Source organism: Homalodisca vitripennis, chromosome 4 (genome assembly GCF_021130785.1).
Source record: "Homalodisca vitripennis isolate AUS2020 chromosome 4, UT_GWSS_2.1, whole genome shotgun sequence".
In the NCBI taxonomy this organism is placed as follows: Eukaryota; Metazoa; Arthropoda; class Insecta; order Hemiptera; family Cicadellidae; genus Homalodisca; species Homalodisca vitripennis.
Window position 1 is genome coordinate 162,371,186 of NC_060210.1, and position 23,017 is coordinate 162,394,202.

General features: G+C 33.1%; 1 protein-coding gene across 1 annotated transcript in view; it reads left to right on the forward strand.

The window, feature by feature from the left end:
- Positions 1 to 2,361: 2,361 nt before the first annotated feature.
- LOC124360494 (zinc finger MYM-type protein 3-like) overlaps positions 2,362 to 23,017 on the forward strand; it is a 71,274-nt gene continuing 50,618 nt past the window's right edge. Inside the window, 4 exon segments of the mRNA XM_046814170.1 lie at positions 2,362 to 2,549; positions 13,525 to 15,193; positions 18,315 to 18,479; positions 19,339 to 19,621. Coding sequence (XP_046670126.1) covers positions 13,586 to 15,193; positions 18,315 to 18,479; positions 19,339 to 19,621 — 2,056 coding nt within the window. The 5' untranslated portion in view covers positions 2,362 to 2,549; positions 13,525 to 13,585.

Genomic DNA, 23,017 nt, shown 5'->3' on the forward strand with positions numbered 1-23,017 from the left:
GGTACTACTGGAAACATTGTAGTAAGGGTAGCAAAAAAGGTCCCAAGAAATATAAATTACACCATATATTTTGATAACTACTACTTTAGTTAGTCCTTTTTTTCTTACTTCATAAAGAAGGAATATTCATGTTGGGTCCGTTTCACAGGGACAGACCTACGGATTGCCCTTTCGAAAAAAAATCAGTAATTGTAAAATACCTGAATGAAAATTGTGATGAGTGGATAACAGTTGTCGGTTACACCCCTATATGTGTATGTGTAGGCACAACAACCAGGTTGACGCTTGGTTCTACTTATTGCGGAGCTCTCACTTGAAAAGATGAAAGAGATATGACTGTATGATAGGATAAGAAATTTAGTGAAATTCTTTGCCCAAAGGTAGTATCTACAACAAGCACATGGGTGGAGTTGACCAAATGGACTTCCATTATAGCAGATACCACATTAGAATGAAAAGTAAAAAAATGACATTTTCGTTTTCGACCGTAGTTATCTTCTGGTTTCTCTATTCCTCTAAGAAAGAAGAAAACCAATTAAGTCAACATGGATTTAGAACAGAATTGGTTGTCACTTTATGCTGTTTAGGTAAGAGGAAATTACCAATAAAGGAAGGCTGTAATCCCAGAACGATAAGCAAGAGAATGAAAGAATCCGCAGCTCCAAGACCTCTTGTACCCGTACTGAAGGACAAAACTGACCATTGGCAAATCTGGGACGAGAACAGGAACCGTTGCAAAATGTATAATTGCAAAGGAATAACTAATATAAAGTGTAGTAAGTGTAACATAAACCTGTGCTTCCATTAAAAATAAATGTTTTAAATCATACCACGCTTAAAGATAGGTTGGTTATGTGCTTATAATTTTCAAGTAAAGTTTCTCATATAAAACTTGAGTTAGAAATCCTGTGTATGGATACCATTAATTAGTTTTCCTTATAATGAAACTACTTTGAATGCTTTTTTAAAGTATGTATGATGTATCTCATACGTAACAAAATAAAGAACTAGTTTTGGAGTAACTCGTTATATAATTCAGGTATAACATAGCAGAAACACCTTTGTTTTAACCGTTAGTTTTGAAAAATGTTTTAAACTAATTTTTACTTTATCTAACAAATGTAAAATAAAATGTTTACAATAATTAAAAAAATAATTTATGGATCAACGAGTTAATTAAATCTGTAAAGTAAGTAATTCTCACAAGTAGATGATCTAACAAAGGCCTCTTATAAGCAAGAGGTTTAACAATTTTCTTTAAGGAAAACCTTAAGGTCATTTTATTACAACCCTTAAGAGGTAGTTGGGCAACAGGTTTGATTCCCAATATTTATGCGTATTTCAATTTTTACTGCAAATTAAGTACAAGTGGAATAATTCTACATATTTAAAAACTTTTTCAATACTAATCCATGCTTTGCCTAAACGCAACTTATGTACTTCAATTCCAGAATATTTTAAATGAAGGGATGAAAGTGTAACTACGAGTCTTGTTGCTAAACAATAAAAATACTTGTATCTCTTAAATAAATGCAATATTTTACTATCAATAGACAAAAATTTTCAATACATTAAGTGATACTATTATGTATAAAATAATAATAAAATATAACAAATAATGTATTTTTAAAATAAAATCAATAATATTAGTTCGTTAAATACAAAAAGATGTATAATTTAGGGTATGTACATTTTTTACTGCAACTGTATTAAATAATAAGGTAGTTTTGAGAATTTGTAATATAAAATTTTGACATTATTTGACGTCAACTATTTGACATAATTCGTAATTTTTGACGTAATGGATTTTGCTCCAAATGACTAACAATTGCTCTGGACATGTTCTGACCCTCTAAAATCTAAAGTTTTAGTATACTATAATTTGATGAGTACTATCCTGAGGGATTCATTCAATGTCAGAATTACGTGGTAAATTTAGTATAATTAGGTAAATGTGAATAGATCATTATCGTAAGTTTAAGACAAACATTACAATAATGTTCCCTTCCATATTTGAATAATTCTCCTTTTTTTTAGGAACGACCATTCTCTCCGTGTTTGAATGATTATCGCTTTCCCTCTACACAACGGCCAAAAAGTTAAAATACATTTCCCCTGAAAATAAAATCGAGATATTTTACTATCAACACAATTTATTTATTATCTTTTTTGTCTTATACATTTTGAATGATTTTACAGCAGATGTATTAGTATTTAATGCGCCAACAAGGTATTTTTATTGTATCATAGTCAAAGCCAACTTGTCTGTCATGAATTAAAAAAAAAAAAAAACACCAAATTTACTTTTTCTTTCCTCTTTGGACTTTATCAAAACGAAGCATCCGAGAACTGAACTAGGCACTAGGCAGACAGTGTAGGCTAGGCAGTTTGGAAGCATTTCGTTGTGGAGTATCTTTATTACTATTTGATTGTTTTGATCAGTTACATTTATTTGTTTGGAAGTAGTGTGTTTGGAAAACAAATATATTTTTGAAGTATTGGCGGAAAAGGATTGTAAAGAAGCAAGATTAGAGGATTTCTGAATCTAGGTAAACTTTTCATTATAGCCGAATACAACTTGAGCGAGGGAAAATCTTTATTAACGTTTTGTAATAACTAGAAACGATTGTAGTATTGTCACAAATGAACTGTTCCTTATATTAGCTGTTTTCTTTATATTCTTTGAAACAATGTACTGTTTAAATTAATTCAACAAATAAATAATACCTCACGTAGATCTAATTTCAAAATTTAATTTATTAAAAGCTGATATAAAAATCCTAGCCTAAAAGATATATTAGGCTATTCTTCTTTAAATGTGGATTGGGACTTGTAAACATTTTCCTTATTAGTAAATATAAAAGAATAAACTTCTTGAAGTAAATTATTAAGTAATTAATCATTAGACAATCTGTTAGAGCACATAATTCAGCTTTAATTTATAGTTGAATTAGTCAGGCATGACATTACTTTTGACCATGTCTAGAATATTTATAACAAACCAAGCTTAATTCTGTGTAAGCACTGTCCCAACTGGTGTTTTCTATCTTACCAGTATAGGTACCTACCCTAAATCTGAGAAAATGTAGAGCAGCAGTAAGCTATAGGTACAAGCTGATACCCTGGCCAACTGTGGCTCAGCGTCAATTATGACGGGTCCTCAACCATTCTACAGCATTTGGTAAATCTTAAGATCAGCGACTACTGCTCCAATCGCCGTAATTTTTTGCATACTAACACAGGTTAACGTAATTTCACCGAAAAAAAAAAATAGTCCCGATTATCGCTAACATATAAAAACCAGTTTTTCGGCAGTACGATGTTGGCAATACAAAACACATAACAAGATTTTCGACCATCAAACTAAAAACAATGGCCGATCATGGTCGTTTTGATGAGTTGACAGTATTCACGTGACAAACAGGAAAGTTTCCGATTGGCCGGGCAGATCATGTGACCTATAGGACTGCTTCGATTGACTGCCAGACGTAAACAAACAAACCCACATGGACAAGAAATAATTAGTGAAGTTATTAACATGGCGTGCGATGGTTCTTGTCACACGCTAAACAGACCCTAGCTTGCCTATTCAAAACTCAGATGACGCGATGCTTGCCCGCTGCGCAGCGCTTTGCACTTCTTGCTCTCTTAGAAAAAAATTAACTCAAGCTTGCAAAGTCCAAGCCCAGATGACGCCATGACTGCTTACACACACAAAACTCAGACAGAACTAACGCATGTTTCATTACAGGCAAAAGATAAGCGGCGCGCGTTTATCACTGATAAGATAAGACGAGTTTATACTAGAAGTAGTACCTGGACTACTGCCCTACGAACTAATAACACCAGAAAAACAAATAAATGCACTGTCAGTCAGGTTTTTTTTTTAATTTTATTTTTTTCAAATTTTTTGGAAGGGTTGGAGTAAACGGCTACGTAGACAATCGGGACTAAGTTATCTTTTTCGGTGAAATTACGTTAACCTGTGTTAGTATGCAAAAAATTATGGCGATCGTAGCGGTAGTCGCTGATATTAAGATTTACCCAGCATTTCAAGGTGTGAATCCTTTGGCTAGGATTCTCATTAAAAAATGGTATGAAATTTTACAAGAACATATTTTTTTTGGTAAAGCAGCATAAATGAATGTGTGCAACGATATGAAAATAAAGGGTGGTAATTATTGTGTTTCACTGCTGTAAAATTGCAAATATGGCTGTAGTGTGGCCACCACCACAATCATCGTCGATATTCGTGATTATCTATTCTACTGAAACAAAAATGTCAAACCGAATTACGCCATAGATATTTCGAATCACAGTATAGTTCCAGCTGTTTTTATGTGTATAAAAGTTATATTATAAAAGTTAGATTATAATTTAATGATGAATTCTATGCTATGTGTATTTATAAAATATAACGAACAAAACCGTGTAACATTTAGTTACTTTTTATTATTTTGAAGGGTAATTGTGTCAATAATAACACACATATACTTACTTGCCATTGTACTTGTGACCATAACTCATATATTATACAAATGATTAACTTTGTTTAAATTAATTGGGATAGGACAATAATAATTTGTAAACTACAGGATGGCCACCTAACCGTGAATAAGCCGGAAATTTTAACGCACCAGGAATAAGCAGGGAGTCTTGTGTAGAACTGTTAAAATCTCAAAAACAATATTATTCTGTCTCTACTTGAACATATGAAATCAAGATGTAATGTGACAGCTCTTTGCACTAGAACCAGATTAATCTCGAAACATTTTATTTTACGCGGCTAGTTTCTGAAACTACTGTGAATAAAGATCAATATATGTGAGCCTTATCTAACGCCGGTTTATTCAATGATGCCTCTACTTGTCTGGAGGAGTTGTGACAAGCCCCATACATGTAAGAATTCATTGGAAAATTAAAGTCAGTCGACCAATCGTCCCCGCCCTCTCCCATTATACGAACGGTAAGCGTAAAGTGGCAGAACGACGAGCGAAAGTGGCCGTAATACAAACATTGTGTTTTTAGTTTTGTTTTATTCAGTCACAAAAATAGGGACTCCGAACAAAATGGTCCAACTCTTTCTTGAGTGAAAATAGCATTTTTAAAAGACGTGTGTTCTGATAGATTGTACATGCCTAATATGCACAGTGTTCATCCTATAAACAGACGAGTTCGCTTTAGTTATCATCTGATTGGCTGTTTAATAAGAGATGCAACCTGGTTTCCTCAGTACACCATAATGTCAATTGGACTTTTACCAGACCTGATAAGGCACATTTTGGAGAAGAAGATAATGTATTTGCAACAAGTAAAAGCCGAGAAGGGAGTTGTGTGATTCACAGAAATTACAGAATGGAATGCAGCAGCAGAAAAATGTAATGTCTGGAGTTTGTGACAGATCAGCAAACTCCAGGTAGTTAGTACCGCATGTGGTAGTTTGTACCGCCTTGCACATCTGCCATGGCCAGTGTCGAGTGCTCCCTATATACAAATACAATACAAACATTAAACTGGTAACTCTTTAAGTCGCTGCTCCAACACTCACAACCCATTGCTTACCGCTAGTATTATGGCCGAGTCCTCAGTATGGTCTATAAATGAATGATTGTTTCTTTTACACCTGTTCCGATTGGTCATCAGATTACATTGGTTGAAACAAGAAGATGATGTTATGTTTTGATATCACGATTACGTCCAAACCTTAACTGATCTAGTTGTGTTTATACTGGCAAAAGATTGTACGAGTTGTGTGTGATAGTAAAAATTGCTAGTTTAAACGGGAGCAAGCACTGCCAAAATCAGTAATGGTCAGTTGTTTGTAAGAACTGGAGAGCAGTGTGAGCCATTAAAATTTCAATTATAAACATTGCCAACACATCACTGCTGTGTATGAACAGACTTCATATTGAATCCCGCAACAAATGATACGACTGAAGTAAGTACTTGTGATAGTTCTCATGAGTAAAATGATTTATCTTGTTCACATTATGCAACAGTAGTTGTGCAAATTCTCTCTCAATTTTACTTGCCAGTGTAAATGCAGCTTAACAGTGTCGCCAGTCTGTAGACAACTACAATTAATTAACCATGTGAAAAACGTGCATTTTCAGACTACAAACTTTCAAGGATTGGCCGTGTGATTTATTTATCATCATGGCGAATGCAAGACTAATTGGAAATTGAAGTCGTCACATCCAAGGAGTTCAAAAATTCAATAGGATAGTTGGTGGCTTCATCTTCGTTTGTTACACAGTCAATAGATTTGAATGATTGAAGTGTACCATTGATTCCATTCTGAATTATGAAGTTTAATTCATCCATATCTTTATTCTTAGGTGCCTAAATTGCTCGCTCACTCAGCTATTCGTAATTTTGTGATTAGCAATTACATTAGAGAGTACGTTATTAATGATTTTGTCTTTCAATGAGACAAAATAACAGAAATTTGAAGGAAATTAAATTAATACGCTTGATTCTTTTATTCTTGACAGGAACTTTACCATTCATCTTCAGCAATTGCTCAGAGAAGTCTTTAGCAGATGTATCATTTAGCAATGCAACTCTCATGTTTTTGTTGTATGCTTAAGATTCTTCACATAGCGCCATAAATTCGATTATTTGAGGCAAGCGTTGTATTTCATCGGCCGCAGTTCATCTTGGAATTACTGAAAGTATTTGGCGGAAATCGCCAGATCAGTAAAATCATTGCGCTTCCAAAACATCTCGAGTCATTGCCGAAGTCTTTCAATGTTTTGGGATTGAATTCCTAACTTGACTAATAAACTACCGCACATGACGTAACACATATCTTCGACAAGAGCAAAGCTCGATTATGTATCTCCTCATTCATCTCAAGACCTGAATTTCTTGAAATGACACGAATTTGATGAAAATTGTGTTTTGACATATTATTCTTGTATTTGTGCCACAGGTTACATGGATTTGATGGGAAGCAAGTGGAAATGATGATAGCAAATAATGTATGTATCTGACTTGGAGATACAGAGATAATTGCTTCACAGATTGTTGTTTCCAAATGGGTATTGTTTTCTAGCAAATTGAGTTCTTGACATGCAGCACGAAATGTTGGGAATATTGTACCATTAACAGTGATGAAATTTAATGTTGGGGCTTCTTGGTAAATACGACCAAGAGCATCAGTTGAACGCATATCCGGATAACCAGGAACCACATCACCTTGCTTTCGACTTTGAAAATTCTTGGATGAAGCATTCCAAGTGTAATGACGTAGTATCTCCAAATAAAGCAACGTTTGTGCAAATAGATCGCTTAAGTTAGATCACAAAGAAACTTGTTAATGTTGTCGGCACGTCAACATTAGGAGGTCTGTCAGCACGTTGAATAACATTCGAAGCGGTTAAATATACTCGTTGACCATTCTCCAGATTCTCTGCCAAATGCACAACAGTACAATGTTGTTCGTGAATTGGGAATTACAATATATGTCAAACAGCTTTTTTTGCAGTTCACGTATTGACCAACTTGATAGCGCATAATTTCATCATTAGTATTGGAGGTTTGAAACCATTATATTGTTGCCTTTTGTAACATATTTGTAGAGATGTATTTGATAGACTTTACTGAATTGCAATATTCAACGTTGCAATGTGTCTTGAGAGTTTTCCAAATTAGTGACGAATATGGAACAATCCAACTGCGGTCAACCAAGAAATCGGTTCTTTTCACTTTTGTTGTGATAGTTCGGCTGTTATCACCGGGTGATCATTGCCGGTAAAATGAATATCAATCGATGCCGTTGACGGTCTCCGCAGTAAATTTCCTTAAATTTGTGATTGGGAATGTCGGCACATATAATATTATCAATTTCGTCTGGTCGAATTTTTTCAACTAACAACAAGAATAGTGCGTTGCGGTAGACCTCGTTTTTGCCACTCTTTGGAATACATTCAGCATTGAGTTTGCTCAAAGACACGTTGTTTAACAAAGAAGTTTTATCAGGGGCATATTTTTTGCCTGAATACTTTCGTGGTGACTTCGTGTTGATCACTTGACTTTGTCCAGGAAGCAGCATTTGGCTAATTTTACTCCATGTTGGAGTACACGTAAAAGTAATGAAGAGATCTGGCCCAACCGTAATAACGAACATATGTGATTGAATCTTGGGCATATTCATGCATATGACGTGGGCTACCTATGTACGTCCCTGCAGGAATAGTCATTTGACCAATATTGCTGCATTTCTTTCAGTGCTAATTGCATTGTGTACATGGATATACTCCTCTGAATGTAGTTTGGTTTGGTTCAACTGAATGAAAATTAAGTGCTCTATTTTGATTTTTGACGTACATGTTGACACAATATTGCTGAAGCAATCGATGAAATCGCAGCAAATAGCTGTCAGTATTTTGCTTATCATCAAATAATGTGTAATAATTCATCAAGCTCAACTTTCTTGGTAGTTTCCTCACCTGGAAATTACAACAGTTGAATTATTATTTTCTAAGTAAATCATATGAATCATCCGTATGTATTACTCTTTATTTAAAACTAAAACTAAACAGTCACAGGGATGCTACAGGTCAGGGAAATCAGGGAAAAAAAACAGGACTGGAAATCAGGGAAAAGTCAGGGAATCCGGTCTCAAGTCAGAGAAAAGTCAGGGAATTTCGACGTTGGTCAGGGAAAAATATAAAATCCCTTTACACAAATAAAACTTACTGCTGCCGCGCCGAGTCCAAGCCTGCAGACGACGCAGCGCATGAAGCAGGCAGCCGAGCGGGCTCGTCTGGCCCACCCATTAATTGCCAAAAAAACCCTGGGGATTGCGTCGAAAAAAAGTCAGGGAAAAATGAAAAATTTGGTCTGGAAATCAGGGAAAAGTCAGGGAATTTCATTATTGGACTCCTGTAGCAACCCTGAGTCAGACTAATGATATTTTTACTCGCCATTCAATGGATTTCTCATTTTGATATTGTAACAATATTCATCTTCTCCTTGTCAAAATATCAGCGGATATTGCAATGTGTCATAGGAATTTATTATGTGTTTTCAGATATTTGTTGCAGTTGCCCAGCATCGTAACGTTTAAGCACAATATCGTGTTTTTCAAGTTTTCAACAACAATGAGGATTACAACTTCATCTATTTTTGGAGGTGTGTTTTTGTGTTCCAGCTGGTCGTTTATCTGCTCTGATCGCAACTTTGTAGTTATCATTTGGAATGCACTTCTAAGCAATCTTGAAAAAAAAAACCTCACCAATGCGTGATGTTCATGAAGTAGTTGCTGCAGATCCTGAAGAATTGCGTTTGATCTTTTGATGTCGATCAAGTTGTTCCTCCATGGTGCCCATGAATTATATTTCAGGCTTCCACCTGACCGTGAAAAACCAAAAACCGTAAAATTCGTGCACTGTAAAAAATCTTAATAGGTCATGAATTTAGTGTACAAATCTAGAAAATCTTTACAACTTGCTATTAAATGAATGAATATGAGTCATAGCCGTAACTCTTTTGTAAGGCCTGATCACACGTGAGCGAAAATCAGTAAATCGCTCCCATTAATCTGGTACACAAGTAAAGACCACCAAAACCGATCGCCGTGAGTCGTCTTGATTAGGTTTGAGCGATTCTCGCTCGCGTGTGAACCAGGTTTGTAAATGACAATCTGTCTGTGTTTAAATTTGTATTTAAAGAATGACTGATTGTACCACCTTTGGGAAAAACTTATCCCCCAAACTAACTTTAAACTAAGAAGAATAAACTACAAATTGGTAGTAAATTCAGAAATAGTTTTGAAAACATTCAAAATAGTATTAAAATGTTTCAGAATTGGTTAAAAAAACCTCAGCTTAAAAAAAACTCTGGCCAGAAAAAAATTTTGCTGTTTCATTAACAAAAGCATGCATGTAAATATAAAAGCGTGTTAATGCTATCAGAATATTGAAAATCTATCATTTAGGGCTTTAATTAAAATAAAACTGAGTTTTTTAAAAATGAATCTTTTTTGGACCTATAATAAAGTAGTAAATACTAATTGACTTTGTTAAATCTCTTTAACCGTAAAATGTAGGCCCAACTATCACATTTAAATACAAGACTCTTTAGATGTGTAAAGGAGATTTTACAGATACATTAACTACTCACCATTCTCTAGGACATTGATAGATCTAGTTTACTATTGATGTAGTGGATGAAGCTCCCAAACTATTAAAAGTATTAACTTGAATGTTAGGAAGACCCTTCTCTTGCCCACTTTGATTAGTAGAGCCTGGAATAGAGTTAGGATTTTCACTTTGAAAATGAAATGGCTGAAATAGCGTCCACCATTCCCTCTCATGGTGGTTGTTTCTAATGTCTCAGTAAGAGCATAACCACCAACTCATAAATTCGTGTGTATTTTATTGTTTTGTAGGCTCCAATCTTCTCACACATACAATCCTAAATATTCCATCACTCCTTGAAGTTGCACATAAGACCTTTTAAGTTTATAGAGGTTTGCTTTTGTATGGCCCTCCCGAAAATGAAAAACCTTCCGTCTCCCTTTTGCTGATGTCATTGTCAAAGTTTGCTGTAAGGGCGGTATGATACAAAATTATATATTGACATCCTAACACAACTTATGGAACAAACAGATTTGTTCACAGAACTTTGAAACTGGCTGAACTAAATAGGCTACTTAGCTATCACCTGCTGAATTAAATATAACTTCTTAGGTGATAAAAGTATTATTTATTGTTTTTTTGGTCATTGTATCTGTTATATCAATTGTTTGTATTGTATTGTTTTGTAAATTGTATTTATCTATTTGTGTCTAGTTTGAGTTTTACAAAGACAAATTGTTATTTGAGACTGCACTGATTATATCTAAAGAGTATACTACCATTATTTAATTCTGATGACAGCAGGTTATGATAATAATAATAAATTCGTTTATTTGTCGTAAAACATGTTACATGCATTGACAAAGTCTAATTCAGCTACAGACTAAATAGCATTGTCTCTAAATAATATTTAATAAGTATAATACATAAATATTATATATATATATATATATATATATATATATATATATATATATATATAACAATATAAGACATTAATTGTCTAGTTGATAATTATACTAGTTATATTATGAGTTTATCTTAAAACAATCATTAAAAGTCTATTTTGTTAATAGAAAAAAAACTCATCAATATTATATAAAGGGTTTTTAACAGCCATTCATAAAGTTTATTTTTATAAATTTTAAGAGGGTATTTTTCTATCAAATGTTTCAATTTGTTATACACCTTCAAGCCAATTATAACATGACTATTCAAAGATTTGCTCAGTCGACAATATTCAGTTAAAATTTTATTTTTGTTTCGTGTGTTATAATTATGTGTTTGTGTATGGTTTATTAAGTCCTTATTATTTAAAATGTAAAAAGATTAGTCAAACAAATATAAATTAACTATTGTAAGTATTCCTTGGTCAATGAAAACAGGTTTACAATGATTAAGATATTCAGCTTTACCAACAATTCTAACAGCTTTCTTTTGAAGCACCAGTATTTCCTGAACTCTAGCACTATTTCCCCACAGTATTAATCTGTATCTCAAAATTGACTGAAAGTATCCAAAATATGCAGTCCGAACATAATTTTCACTTATGCAGCAAGACAGATGTCTCAATAAAAAAATAATTCTAGATAATTTAGTAGACAGAAAATCAATGTGAGGTCCCCATGAAAGATTATTATCAATATGAATTCCTAAAATCTTTATTACACTACTTGATTCAAAATTAAAACTATTTTCAGGAATTGATTTTAAAGTAAACAAAATGTTTTGAGTTTTAGTTTCATTCATTAAAAAACCGTTTTCTTTAAACCCTATTGATGCCTTGTTTATTGTGGTGTCGGTTAATTTCTTTAGTTCATTCAGATTATTACTACTATTGAAAAAAGTTGTGTCATCAGCGTAGAGAAGCGTAATAGCATCAACAGCCAATGTTATATCATTTATATATAGGATAAAAAGTGAGGGTCCAAGTACAGATCCCTGAGGGACACCGTACTCTATTTTGACTTCCTGTGACCAACTTCCTTTGATATATACTTTTTGTGTTCTATTGATGAGGTATGATTTTATAAAATCAAGGGCACTTCCATAAATTCCATAATGCTTTAATTTGGCTAAAAGAGTACTGTGTTCTACACAATCAAAGGCCTTACTCAGGTCACATAAAGTGGCCTGAGCAAAGGCCTTATTTTCAAAAGTTGACAGTATATTTTGTATTATTTAAACAGTAAATATGAAGGAACCTCATAACAGGCTTGCCTTTGAGGCCCTATTGTTTTCCCTTTGTGTGGGTAAAGTTTTGGCATAGAATGGAATTATTGTAAGCAATGTATTGTTTATACCTACATATGAGGAAAATAAATTATTCTTGATTCTTTAACTTAAAATGTCTCTTTAATGCACTAGTTCAACATTTAAAGTATCATTGAATCTAAATTAATAAAGTAGAAGTAAATTAAAGTGCTAAACTTCTGTTCCTCATAATTTTACAATGGCCACTCACTGCACTCACTAGTTTCCTCAAGTAGCATCGTGTCATGTTAGGGCCTGGTCCGTCTGTTTATATTCCTTCAGCTACTGTAAATATTCTGTAGTACAATGTCAAAAGAATTCACTATGAGGTACTTTATGTCATCATATTCACAATTTTGGTCATGAAATTAAATTATGTAGCATTGTTTAAATAATGTCCAGAATACCAAAATGGTTTGCATTCATCACTGGTGCCGTCTTTAGCAAAAGTTAGATAATTATATTGTCATCTTTGTTTTTTCAGTATTTAAAAACCACTACCACTTGAAATTTCTGGAATCTACTGCTTTTGTTAGATTTCTGAAATCTGTTTTCAATCTTTCTTTCATAACCTGATTTGGATCATTTCAGTCATTCTGTGATGTGCTTACAAACAGAATTTAATTTTTTGTTGTTAACTTAGCATAGCAAAGCCTATCACCCGAGAGTCTGGAAAAAGTTGTATTTCTGTCTGTCTATCTATCTGTCTGCACAATATCTAGAACAAATTTATCTATAGGCTTGAAATTGTACATGAAGCTTCATTTCTATATGAGGAACTTGAGTTTGATTATGGTGCATGTCACACCATGGTATTTGGCTAAGCTTTATGTTAGTCATTTTACACTAGTCTAATGAGTAATTACAGAATCGATAAATTTATAAACAAAGTGAGTACAACATTTTAACATGTGACATAGCAAGCAACACATGTGACCTAACAAAAATGAGTTACAGGTTTCAAAATTTTGCATGCAACCATGGTGATACCTGTTACACAACACATGCTGTGACATACTCGTACCATGTTCACACACACACACACACACACACACGCGCTCGCACGCACACACACACACACACACACACACACACACACACACACATTCAATTGTAGAATAATATTGTATTTTAACAATTTGATGTGCAATAGAACTAATTATCATTAATTTATGTATGTTTTTAGGTAAAATGTAGCAGACTCTTATACAGACTAAAATTATAAAATTGAAAATTGTCATAATAAAATGGACATTTCCAGTTCATCTGTTGATCATGAGGCAGTAGAAAAAGTTGATAGTAATGATAAACAACAGTCTCCAGAGCAAAATAATGATATTGAAAATAATCCAAAAAACATAGAATTATCTCTTGAAAAACCTAAAATTGATTTTGTGTCTACAGTTCAAGATGAAGATGTTGTTCTTGGAGTTGATGAACCTGGAAAAGATTTTGATGGAAATATTGATGAAGATGAACTTTTAAAAGATACAGATTTAGACGAATGTCGAAAAGATGATACTAATGCTCAAAACATAAAACGTTCAGAAACATCAAATCAATTGAATGTGGATAATACAGAAGAAAATAATATAGTTTCTAACAAAAACATCAGTTCTCAGGAATTTGATCTGTCATCTGAATCCTCTAAAAATAACCAAATGAAACTAGTCTCCAATGAGAAAGAAAGTACTGACTTGAAAACCATTAGCTCTGAGAATGCCCAAGATATATCTGATTCCAATAATAAATTACTTGAAGTTAACAAGAAAAGTGAGGAAAATTTAGCTATAAATAGTGTCCAGGTGAATGATACTGCAGAACATATAAGGTCTAGCGGGGCTGCTGAAGATGAAATTAATAATTCAGATTGTAGCAAGTCCTGTGATGGTAACTCAGTTCTAAAGAATAATGAAAACAAATCAACTACAGAATGTAGTACTGAAGATTTAGGTCTTAACATTGATGATTCTATGGAAGCAACAAGAATGACTGAAAATAATCAAAATAATTGTTCAAATAGAACTGATTCGCCAATAAATAACAGGATATCAGATGATAAAGAAAATGACAACTGTAGAAATAAAGATATGTCAGTTAATAAAGATTCTGTCACTAATGATAGAAATGAAAACAATGAAGATAATGGAACTAAGTTTTTGCATGTTGATCAGGATAGTTCTCGTCCTGATGATACTTTTGATATGATGGAAACTGGAGGTGAAGATCCATTTGCTCAAACAGTGGATGAAGCAATGGAAACTAATGAAAGTGATGAAAAGAATGAATATATCAACAAAACAGAGAAGTGTCATACAGACAGTGAAGTAATGGATGTAGAGGACATTTCATCGACTCCTACAATTGAAGATACAACATTAACAGAAAGTGATGTTCATAACTCAAAGTCATCTGATATAATTGAAAGTACACAAAGTATTAAGCAAAATGAAATTTCCTCAGAAACTAATGATACAGTGGCAACAAATAAAGTTGTTTCTCAAATAGCTCAGAGAGATGGAGTTACAAATGACAGTGAAGAACGCGTAGAGACTGAAGGTACTTCTAATAAAAAAGAAAATACCCAGATAAACAAGACTCAGGATGGTGAAGTTTGCATAGTGCCTGATAAAGTTTCCAAAGAAAATAACACTTCTAGTGAAGTGAAAGATATGTCTAAAACAGCCAATGTCACACCATCAAAATTTGCAAGTAATAAATCAAGTAAATCAAAACACAAATCAAAAAAAGTGTCTTCAGATGAATCAAGTGATAGTGAATTGGAAATAGGAGACACAAAATCTGTTTCAAGACCAAAACGAAGTGCAGCCAAAAAAGCTGAGTCTCAAATAAAGGTAAGCATAACAGGAATTGTGCATCTTTATAGAATTTATAGTATAGTACTTTACTTGAATTCAAAATTATTACCCACTTTGCTATTTTTAGGTAAACTTGTATTCAAAATTAGTCTTTTGTAATTATTCTAATGGTAGCACTTTGAAAATGTATGTATAACTTTACTAAACATAACCCCCAGAGCCCAAAACAACCCCTGTTTAAAAGTTTATATATACATGTGAATATTCAACTTAAGAGAGGCCCCAAATCTGTGTAAATAACAATTTATTTATTAACCCTTTGAATGCCACAAGGCAAAAAATTTAGTACAAAAAGAAATGCACTAGCAACTATATTGCAAGTCATATGCGAAAAATGCCAGGGAATAATAAGAAGTATTACCGGGCTTCCGGAAAAAGAATATATTTTTATTATTTTTCATACTATTTTTATGAAACAGGTATCAAAATATTTGTAAAAAGTTGTATTACAATAAAATGTTACAAAAACAAATGAAACAACATAAAATAATATTAGTTTTGGCATGTCAAAACCAAAAAATGTATAAAGCAATTTTTATTTTTTAGTTTTTATTTTTTTTGACAAATTAATAAGAAACAATTTTACTATGGGATGAATTTTTTTAATATTCTTTATAACATTGTTAATGTGAAAAAAAATAATGGTTAACTTTTTTTATATAATTACTATAGTTACATAACAATGCTTGAAATTATGTACATAATGAAAAAAATCATTTTTCAGTACCGGTAACACAACACTAAAACAAAAATAATTAATGCATTACTTACATTTATCCTTTGGTTCTAAAGTATATCTAATATATGGTCTTCATATTTTCCCAAAAAATATGTACACACACACACGCGCGCACACACACACACACACACACGCGCGCGCGCGCGCGCGCACGCACGTACGCACGGGAGATATCAATTTAACAAAATCATTTTAGAGATCCTAACCTCAAAACGATGTAAACACAACCATGTAACCGAACGTATTATTTTAGATATTACGCATACTATAAGTAGCGAGTTGTTTACGCGCCAACGATGTTACGCGCCCGGTTAATCACCGCCCGCTGTTGTTGCTTCTATTATTCTGTGTTTTTTTTATCTTCACTAATATAAAGTACTATGTGAACTATTATTTATCTATTGCAGGATAGTTAAGAAATAAAACAATATTGGTTGTGAAAAGAATTCATGAAAAATAAAGCGTTAAAAATTACGATAACAGACGGCGACGACAGATCGTCGCCTGGCACTTTTCGCACAGTAAGTCGGCGACGATAGATCGTCACCGTGGCACTTTTCGCAAGGGTTTTTGGCGACGATGTATCGTCGCCGTGGCACGCAAAGGGTTAACAAACACTTACATTGTACTGAATTACAACAAATGTGGTAAATGTTGTTTATCCATATCTATACACTTGTCAACACTTTTCACCATGTTCCTGACCATTATTTTTTGCTGTACTCTGTCTATCTTATTAATTTTATTGGTAATGGTTGTCTTCAATTCCTGTAGGGTACAGGGAATGCTCCTGTAAACAATTTATTTTAAGTAACCCTACAAAAAGAATTTAAGTCTAGACAGATCAGGGGATCGTGGTGGCTACAATCTTGTTGAAATTATTCTTCCAAATCCTGTAGTATCTCCATACTAGAGCGAGCTATATGGCAAGTGGCATCATCTTGTTGCAGCCAGCAGTAATGCTCATCCTCTTACAATAAGCCTATTAACATAACCTCCAAAATGGAACTATGTTTCATCTGTATAGAACACAAACTAAAATGTCAATGTTGCCTCTAATGAATGTATTGAAACATTGGCAATAGTGAACCTTTTTTTACATTATTTATCCATCAGTTTATTGGAAACCAGCATTCGGTATGGATAACATTTCAGTATTCTTACAGCAGTGTGGGCTAAACCCAATAAAGTGATCTTTTCCTGGCTTAGTCATTGCAAAGATTTATTTGGAGATCTCGTAACTGGTGTTCTTACAACAACTGATGCTTCCTGAACAATCTTCGGAGTTAATACTGACCGCTACCTGTCACGGCACTTGTATAACACTGAATCTGTTTCATGAAATTTTTAACTAAATTCTGTATTACACTTTTAACTGGTGCTTTATTTTCAAATTTGTCCATGAATTGTTGCCAACACACAGCAGGAGATTTCGTCACTGAATAAATTTCTATCAAGAATACACATTCTTCAAAAGTTAAGTACATTTTAACAAACAATATACTAATATGTAACCTAACCTCACGTTGTTCAAACGTCAATGTTTGACCTTCACTGGTTCAAGTGCAATACGCAGGGAATGAACAGCCATCAGCCATCCTCTCTCTAGCTCCAGTTATACCAACATTAGAAACAGTATTTAACCTGTTTCACACAAATTATTTGCATTTCCCAAAAAGAATTAATTTTTGTACAATCTAATGAATAATGGAGTCTCTTTTATCAACATAAGCCACATTATATATATATATATATATAAAGTGGCTTATGTTAACAATAACTGTTCCAAAATAGCCCAAACAAGTTCGAACTTGATACAAAAGATGATTTTTAAACATCTCAGCTGAGTTCATTGGCCAGGTTGGTTTGCCATTTTGTTTCAATAAAGCACCCATTCAAACTTTAGCAAAATTCTGAACTTTGTTACCCTGCAGGAAAAACGTGTTCTGGAGTGCTTATTACATTACACTCTTGGCACAAAACCTACGTAATTCTTCCAAATGAGCTGGAACTTCCAAAGATTGTCCCTCCATTTTTTTTTACCTCAGTCAAATGAAGCTAACGTCTCGGCTGCTCAAGATCTTATACAGTGCCTGAAAATGACCTTACATTTTTGTTCCACAAAGTCATATGACAACTGAAAGAACTTATGTCATATGACAACTTCTAACCAAACCTTTCTTTATTAATAATGCTAATGTAGATGTTTTTTTTTAATGTATCTCATAATTTTAATTGTCAATATACATATCCATTTACACAGTAGCTTTTGTAGATTTATATACATGTGAATTTCCTCTCTGGTGTGTGGAAATTGAATATGTATGGTTAAAAGACTAACATTTCCAACGGTTTAAGGTTTTATCAGCAGTAGAACTGGAAGTGGATCAAGATGAGGCCAACAGCAATGACAACGAGCCAGCTGAGTCTGCTGCCAGCAATGGCTTTGAAAGCAATGATGTCCAAGAAATTACAAGTAAAGGTACAGACACTGAACTGAAGTCTTGCTTCACTTGTAAAAAGGTAAATAATTTTAAAAATTATTTGTATTAGTATGTAATATAAATATACAGTTTTTCACAAATTTTCTTGATTGTAGCAACAAGGCAAATTTAACATTGCTGTCGGAAATATAATTAACTTAAATCAGTAGTTCTCATACACATGCAAAGCCTACAAAATTGAGTACAAAGCCGCGGGTAACTGCTAGTATGTATATATTTTCCTGACCAAGGAAACGAGCTAAACTCAAGTAAAACACCAGAAACACCTTAGATCAGAGTGGTCATAAGTATACAGTTTTTGATAAAAGTAGGCTTTTCATACCCGAGTATGTATGTATGTTTTTATTGGGCCAATAGCCGGAAGTGGATACCATTTGACTGAAATATAAAGATTTTAATATCTTCCAGTAACTATCATTTATCTCAAAAGTGTTTGGTGTGCTACTTAAAACCCATGTTGTTACTGTTATTTAACAGAAAATTGTGTGTGAAACCGCGGATAATACTTAAAGACAAATTGATAATAATAAAAGGGGCTCAAAAATAGATGGTGAATTTATCAGCTTAATTATCACTGCAGCACCATGGTGTTTTTCATTCAAGTACAGATTGTGATGAAATTTTGTACCTGTGACACTCAGCATAAGATAAAACATAGTATTAAAGTTTATATTTTGTTTTAAAGTAGTCTAGAGAATCAGAAATTTTCAACCTGGACAAGCGGGAAATAACCATAAATTCTATGAGAGGTTTGAGTGGCCACACGAATAAAATCTCACTATTTGGTTGCCTTTATTATATTTAGTAATATTGTGAATAATTATTACATTCAGATGAAAGAATATTATCCATTAACTAGTAATTCTTTATTGTTTCAGATTGGGCAATGTAAAATAAATGTTCTTACTTTTGGTAAAATCAATTCATTCTGTGATAATGAATGCTTAACCATATTTCAAGAAGGACCTTGTGGGAAAATTGTAGAAGGTTCAGAACTAGCAGCACCAACTACAGTTATAAGGGAAGTTAGACCTGAGGCTCAGCTGATTGACAGAACAGAGTTTGTTCGCAAGTGTTCCCAGTGTTCCTCAATTGTTAATGGTGAAGATGAGAAAACTCTGTCATGGGAAACAATGGATTTTTGCTCTGAGGAATGTCTAGGTAAGTTTAATGAGTAATCCTATTGGTAATAATTCTAGTTAATTTGTTTCATGTAATATGTGTAAGACATTGAGTGGTTGTTTGTCAACTAAAAGAAGTCTATTATTTGATGAATTGAAAATGAAAACTTCATAGTTTTTCTTCACAATGCCTACATTTTTGTCATAATACAGCAAATTGTTATCAGTGTACTGTATGCGCAAATATATAAACATGATATACTAGTAAAATTGTCGACTTTGCTAACATAACAATATAAATTGTACCACAATTTTTACAAACTTTTCTCTATCAGAGTCTACACAAACCTTGACAATTGGGAATATTGGTGATTGTGCTTGAATTTTTAAATATTGAGAAAGTCTTAAGAAATGCTTGAATAAATTTGTTATGACTTTACCAACAAATTTGGTTGCAAAAAGTTTATTGTTGCATTTATAAGGTAATTTTTAATTCTTTAAAATTTTAACTACAGTAGAAGTCTAATATCCAAATTCCGATCATCCAATCACTTGATTTAGCTGAGACAGTTTTTTTTTAATTAACCTTTCTAGGAATCATGTACAAAATTACATTAAAGATATCAGATGTTTTTTGTGTTAGGGTATGAAACACTGCATCATTTGCATGACTCTACTTGGCAATTTTCAGTTTGAGCAATAATGCTATTGGATTAAATGTGTGTATTGATTATAGCTGATAAGTAATTTATGTTTCACTCTAGTCAGCAGGTGGCAGATTAATTTATGTCAGGTTGTTTTTTAGCAGTGAATAGGATTACAGTGTTTTTTAACTCTTTGGAGATTAACATCCAACCTGTTGGATGTTTAGATCGTTAAACATTTAAATAACAATAAAATATCTTTTAGAAAATATGTGTTATTTATTGCATTGCACCAAAATACAAGGTGGAGTAATAAAGTTGCCAAAATCGATTAACATATACAACCAGTACATTCACCGGTAGGAAATTTGTGTTGCAGCAGTTAGTACTATTTCTGAGGAGAGAATATCTGTAGTATTGGTATCGCTTAGTTGCCATTACTTATGGAGAGTGTTTTCATGTGTCTGCAAGTTAACCTTTTTAGATAAAAAAAGGCAATTAGTGAACAAAGATTGAATATTAAATTCTGTGGAATTATGCTTCAAAACTCGCATAGTGTCTCCTGAGTTGTTAATTCATGCTTACGGACACGAGGTGATGAAGAAGAGTCCAGTTTATGAATGGCACAAACGTTTTCGTTAAGGTTGTGTGAGCATTGAATATGACCCTCGTTGTGCATGACCTTCAACGGCAACCAGTAATGAAAACATTCAGCGAGTACACCAAGTTGTAAGAATAAACAGGAGACTAACAATGACGAAACTGCATTTGAGGTAAATTTATCACATGGTAGTGTCCACAGCATCCTTCATGATCATTTGGGTATGCATCAAATTTTTGTGTGAATGGTTCGAAAATTGTTCACTGCCGACCACAAAGAAAATCACATGTTAATGGCTGGAGATATTAATTTTTGTGGCTAATGTAGATCCGGATTTTTTGAAAAAAAAATTGTAACTGGTGATGAAACATGGTGTTTTCTCTATGATCCTAAACAAAACATCAGTCCTCTGAATGGAAAACAACAAAATTTTCAAGAGAGAAGTTATGCTGAAAGTTTTAAATTATATTCAATTATATAACAATTATATTCACTATCAGTTCATTCCGGAGAGGCAATCAGTGACCAAAGAACTTTATGTGGAAATTCTTAAGCATTTGAGATATGTCATCAGGAGAAACTCCGCTGAAAAATTGGTTGGAAACAATTGGATTTTTCTTCATGGTAACGCTCCTGCACACTGATATTTGCTAGCTGATTTTTCCTGTTCCTGCAGTTGAAAATGTTGTTGAAAGGAATACGATTTGCAGATGCTCTATCTGTCAAAGAAATGGTGATTATAATAATGAAAGAACTTTCATAAAATGATTTCCATAAGTGTTTTGAACAGCTGTATAAATGTTGGGGCAAGTGTGTTATTGCAGGAGGAGAGTAGTTTGAAGGAAAATATAAAATATATATATATATATACAGGGTGATTCAAAACTAAAACGGCAATCTCTCGAGAGCTTATTCTATAGCTAAAAAACAAGTAAAAAAGTTCATATAACCATATGCCCGGAAACGCTTCGTTAGCGAGTTACGCCTAGCGAAAGATTTCGCCCGGATTTCAGAAACCCTTGGTGAAGTCAGGCCGTATAAAAATGGTTAAAGGTAGTTACAAAGATACAAATACGATTGTTTTTTATGTTTTTTATATCTGACAAATTTATTAAAATTCGTCCCCAGAGCTGTTAAAATGCAATACTTTCAGAGATATCTTACGTAAAACACAAGAATTGGGTGCAAAGAAATAACACATTTTTGTGTTTAACGTAAGATTACTTCCATAAATGTTAAATAGAGGTCATTTTTTTCTTAAACAGATTTGTAGAACATTTAATTCTGAAAAGATTCATGTGAATTACTTAGGAAAAAAAATTAATAATAGGTATTGAAATTTAGCTTTATTTAAAAATAAAACAGACGCACAAAAATGCATATTCTTATCTGCATAAAATATTAACTATGTTTAGGTTGTGAGTAACAGCTGATCATTTATTCAAACACTTTTTATCGTCATATTTTCTTTGCAAAGGTTGGCAATATCAGCTGAGCAACAATTAAGTTCATGAAGTAATATTTGAATAACCTTTATGGAGGTTTTTGTATTGTGGCCGTGTGAAGATTGTATTTTGTGAGATCCTGTGATTATTTGGAAATATTTTATACAAGTGTATATAAAATATTTTATTAAATATTTATTTTTAAATATTTTTATTTAAATATTTATTTTTAAAATATTTTATTAAATATTTTTTATAAAAGTGTATGTAATTATCTTAGTAAATAATGGCAGATAATGTAAATGGTATGTATTCGTTTGAAGAGTATACGGACATGATACTGATTTACGGCAAAGTTAACAAGAATGGTTTAGCTGCAGTTCAGGAATATCGTGATACTTTTCCACATCGAAGAACACCTGATCGCAAAACATTGAAGCTGTGGAGAGACGACTTCGAGAAACTGGTAGCTTTAAAACCGAAGCGAATAGATTACTGGTCGTCAACGTTGCGCAAGGAACTATAATAATGAACAAGCAAATAATAAATGCTGTAGAATTATCACCAACCACAAGCACCAGACGATTATCACATCAGTTAAATATTTGCCAGTCAAGCGTTTATGGCGGACACTTCATGAAGCACTGTTGTACCCATTCCATATAACACGTGTTCAAGACTTATTACCGCAAGATCTTAATAAACGGAAGATGTTCTGCCGCTGGTTTTAAGAAGAAATTGTTTAC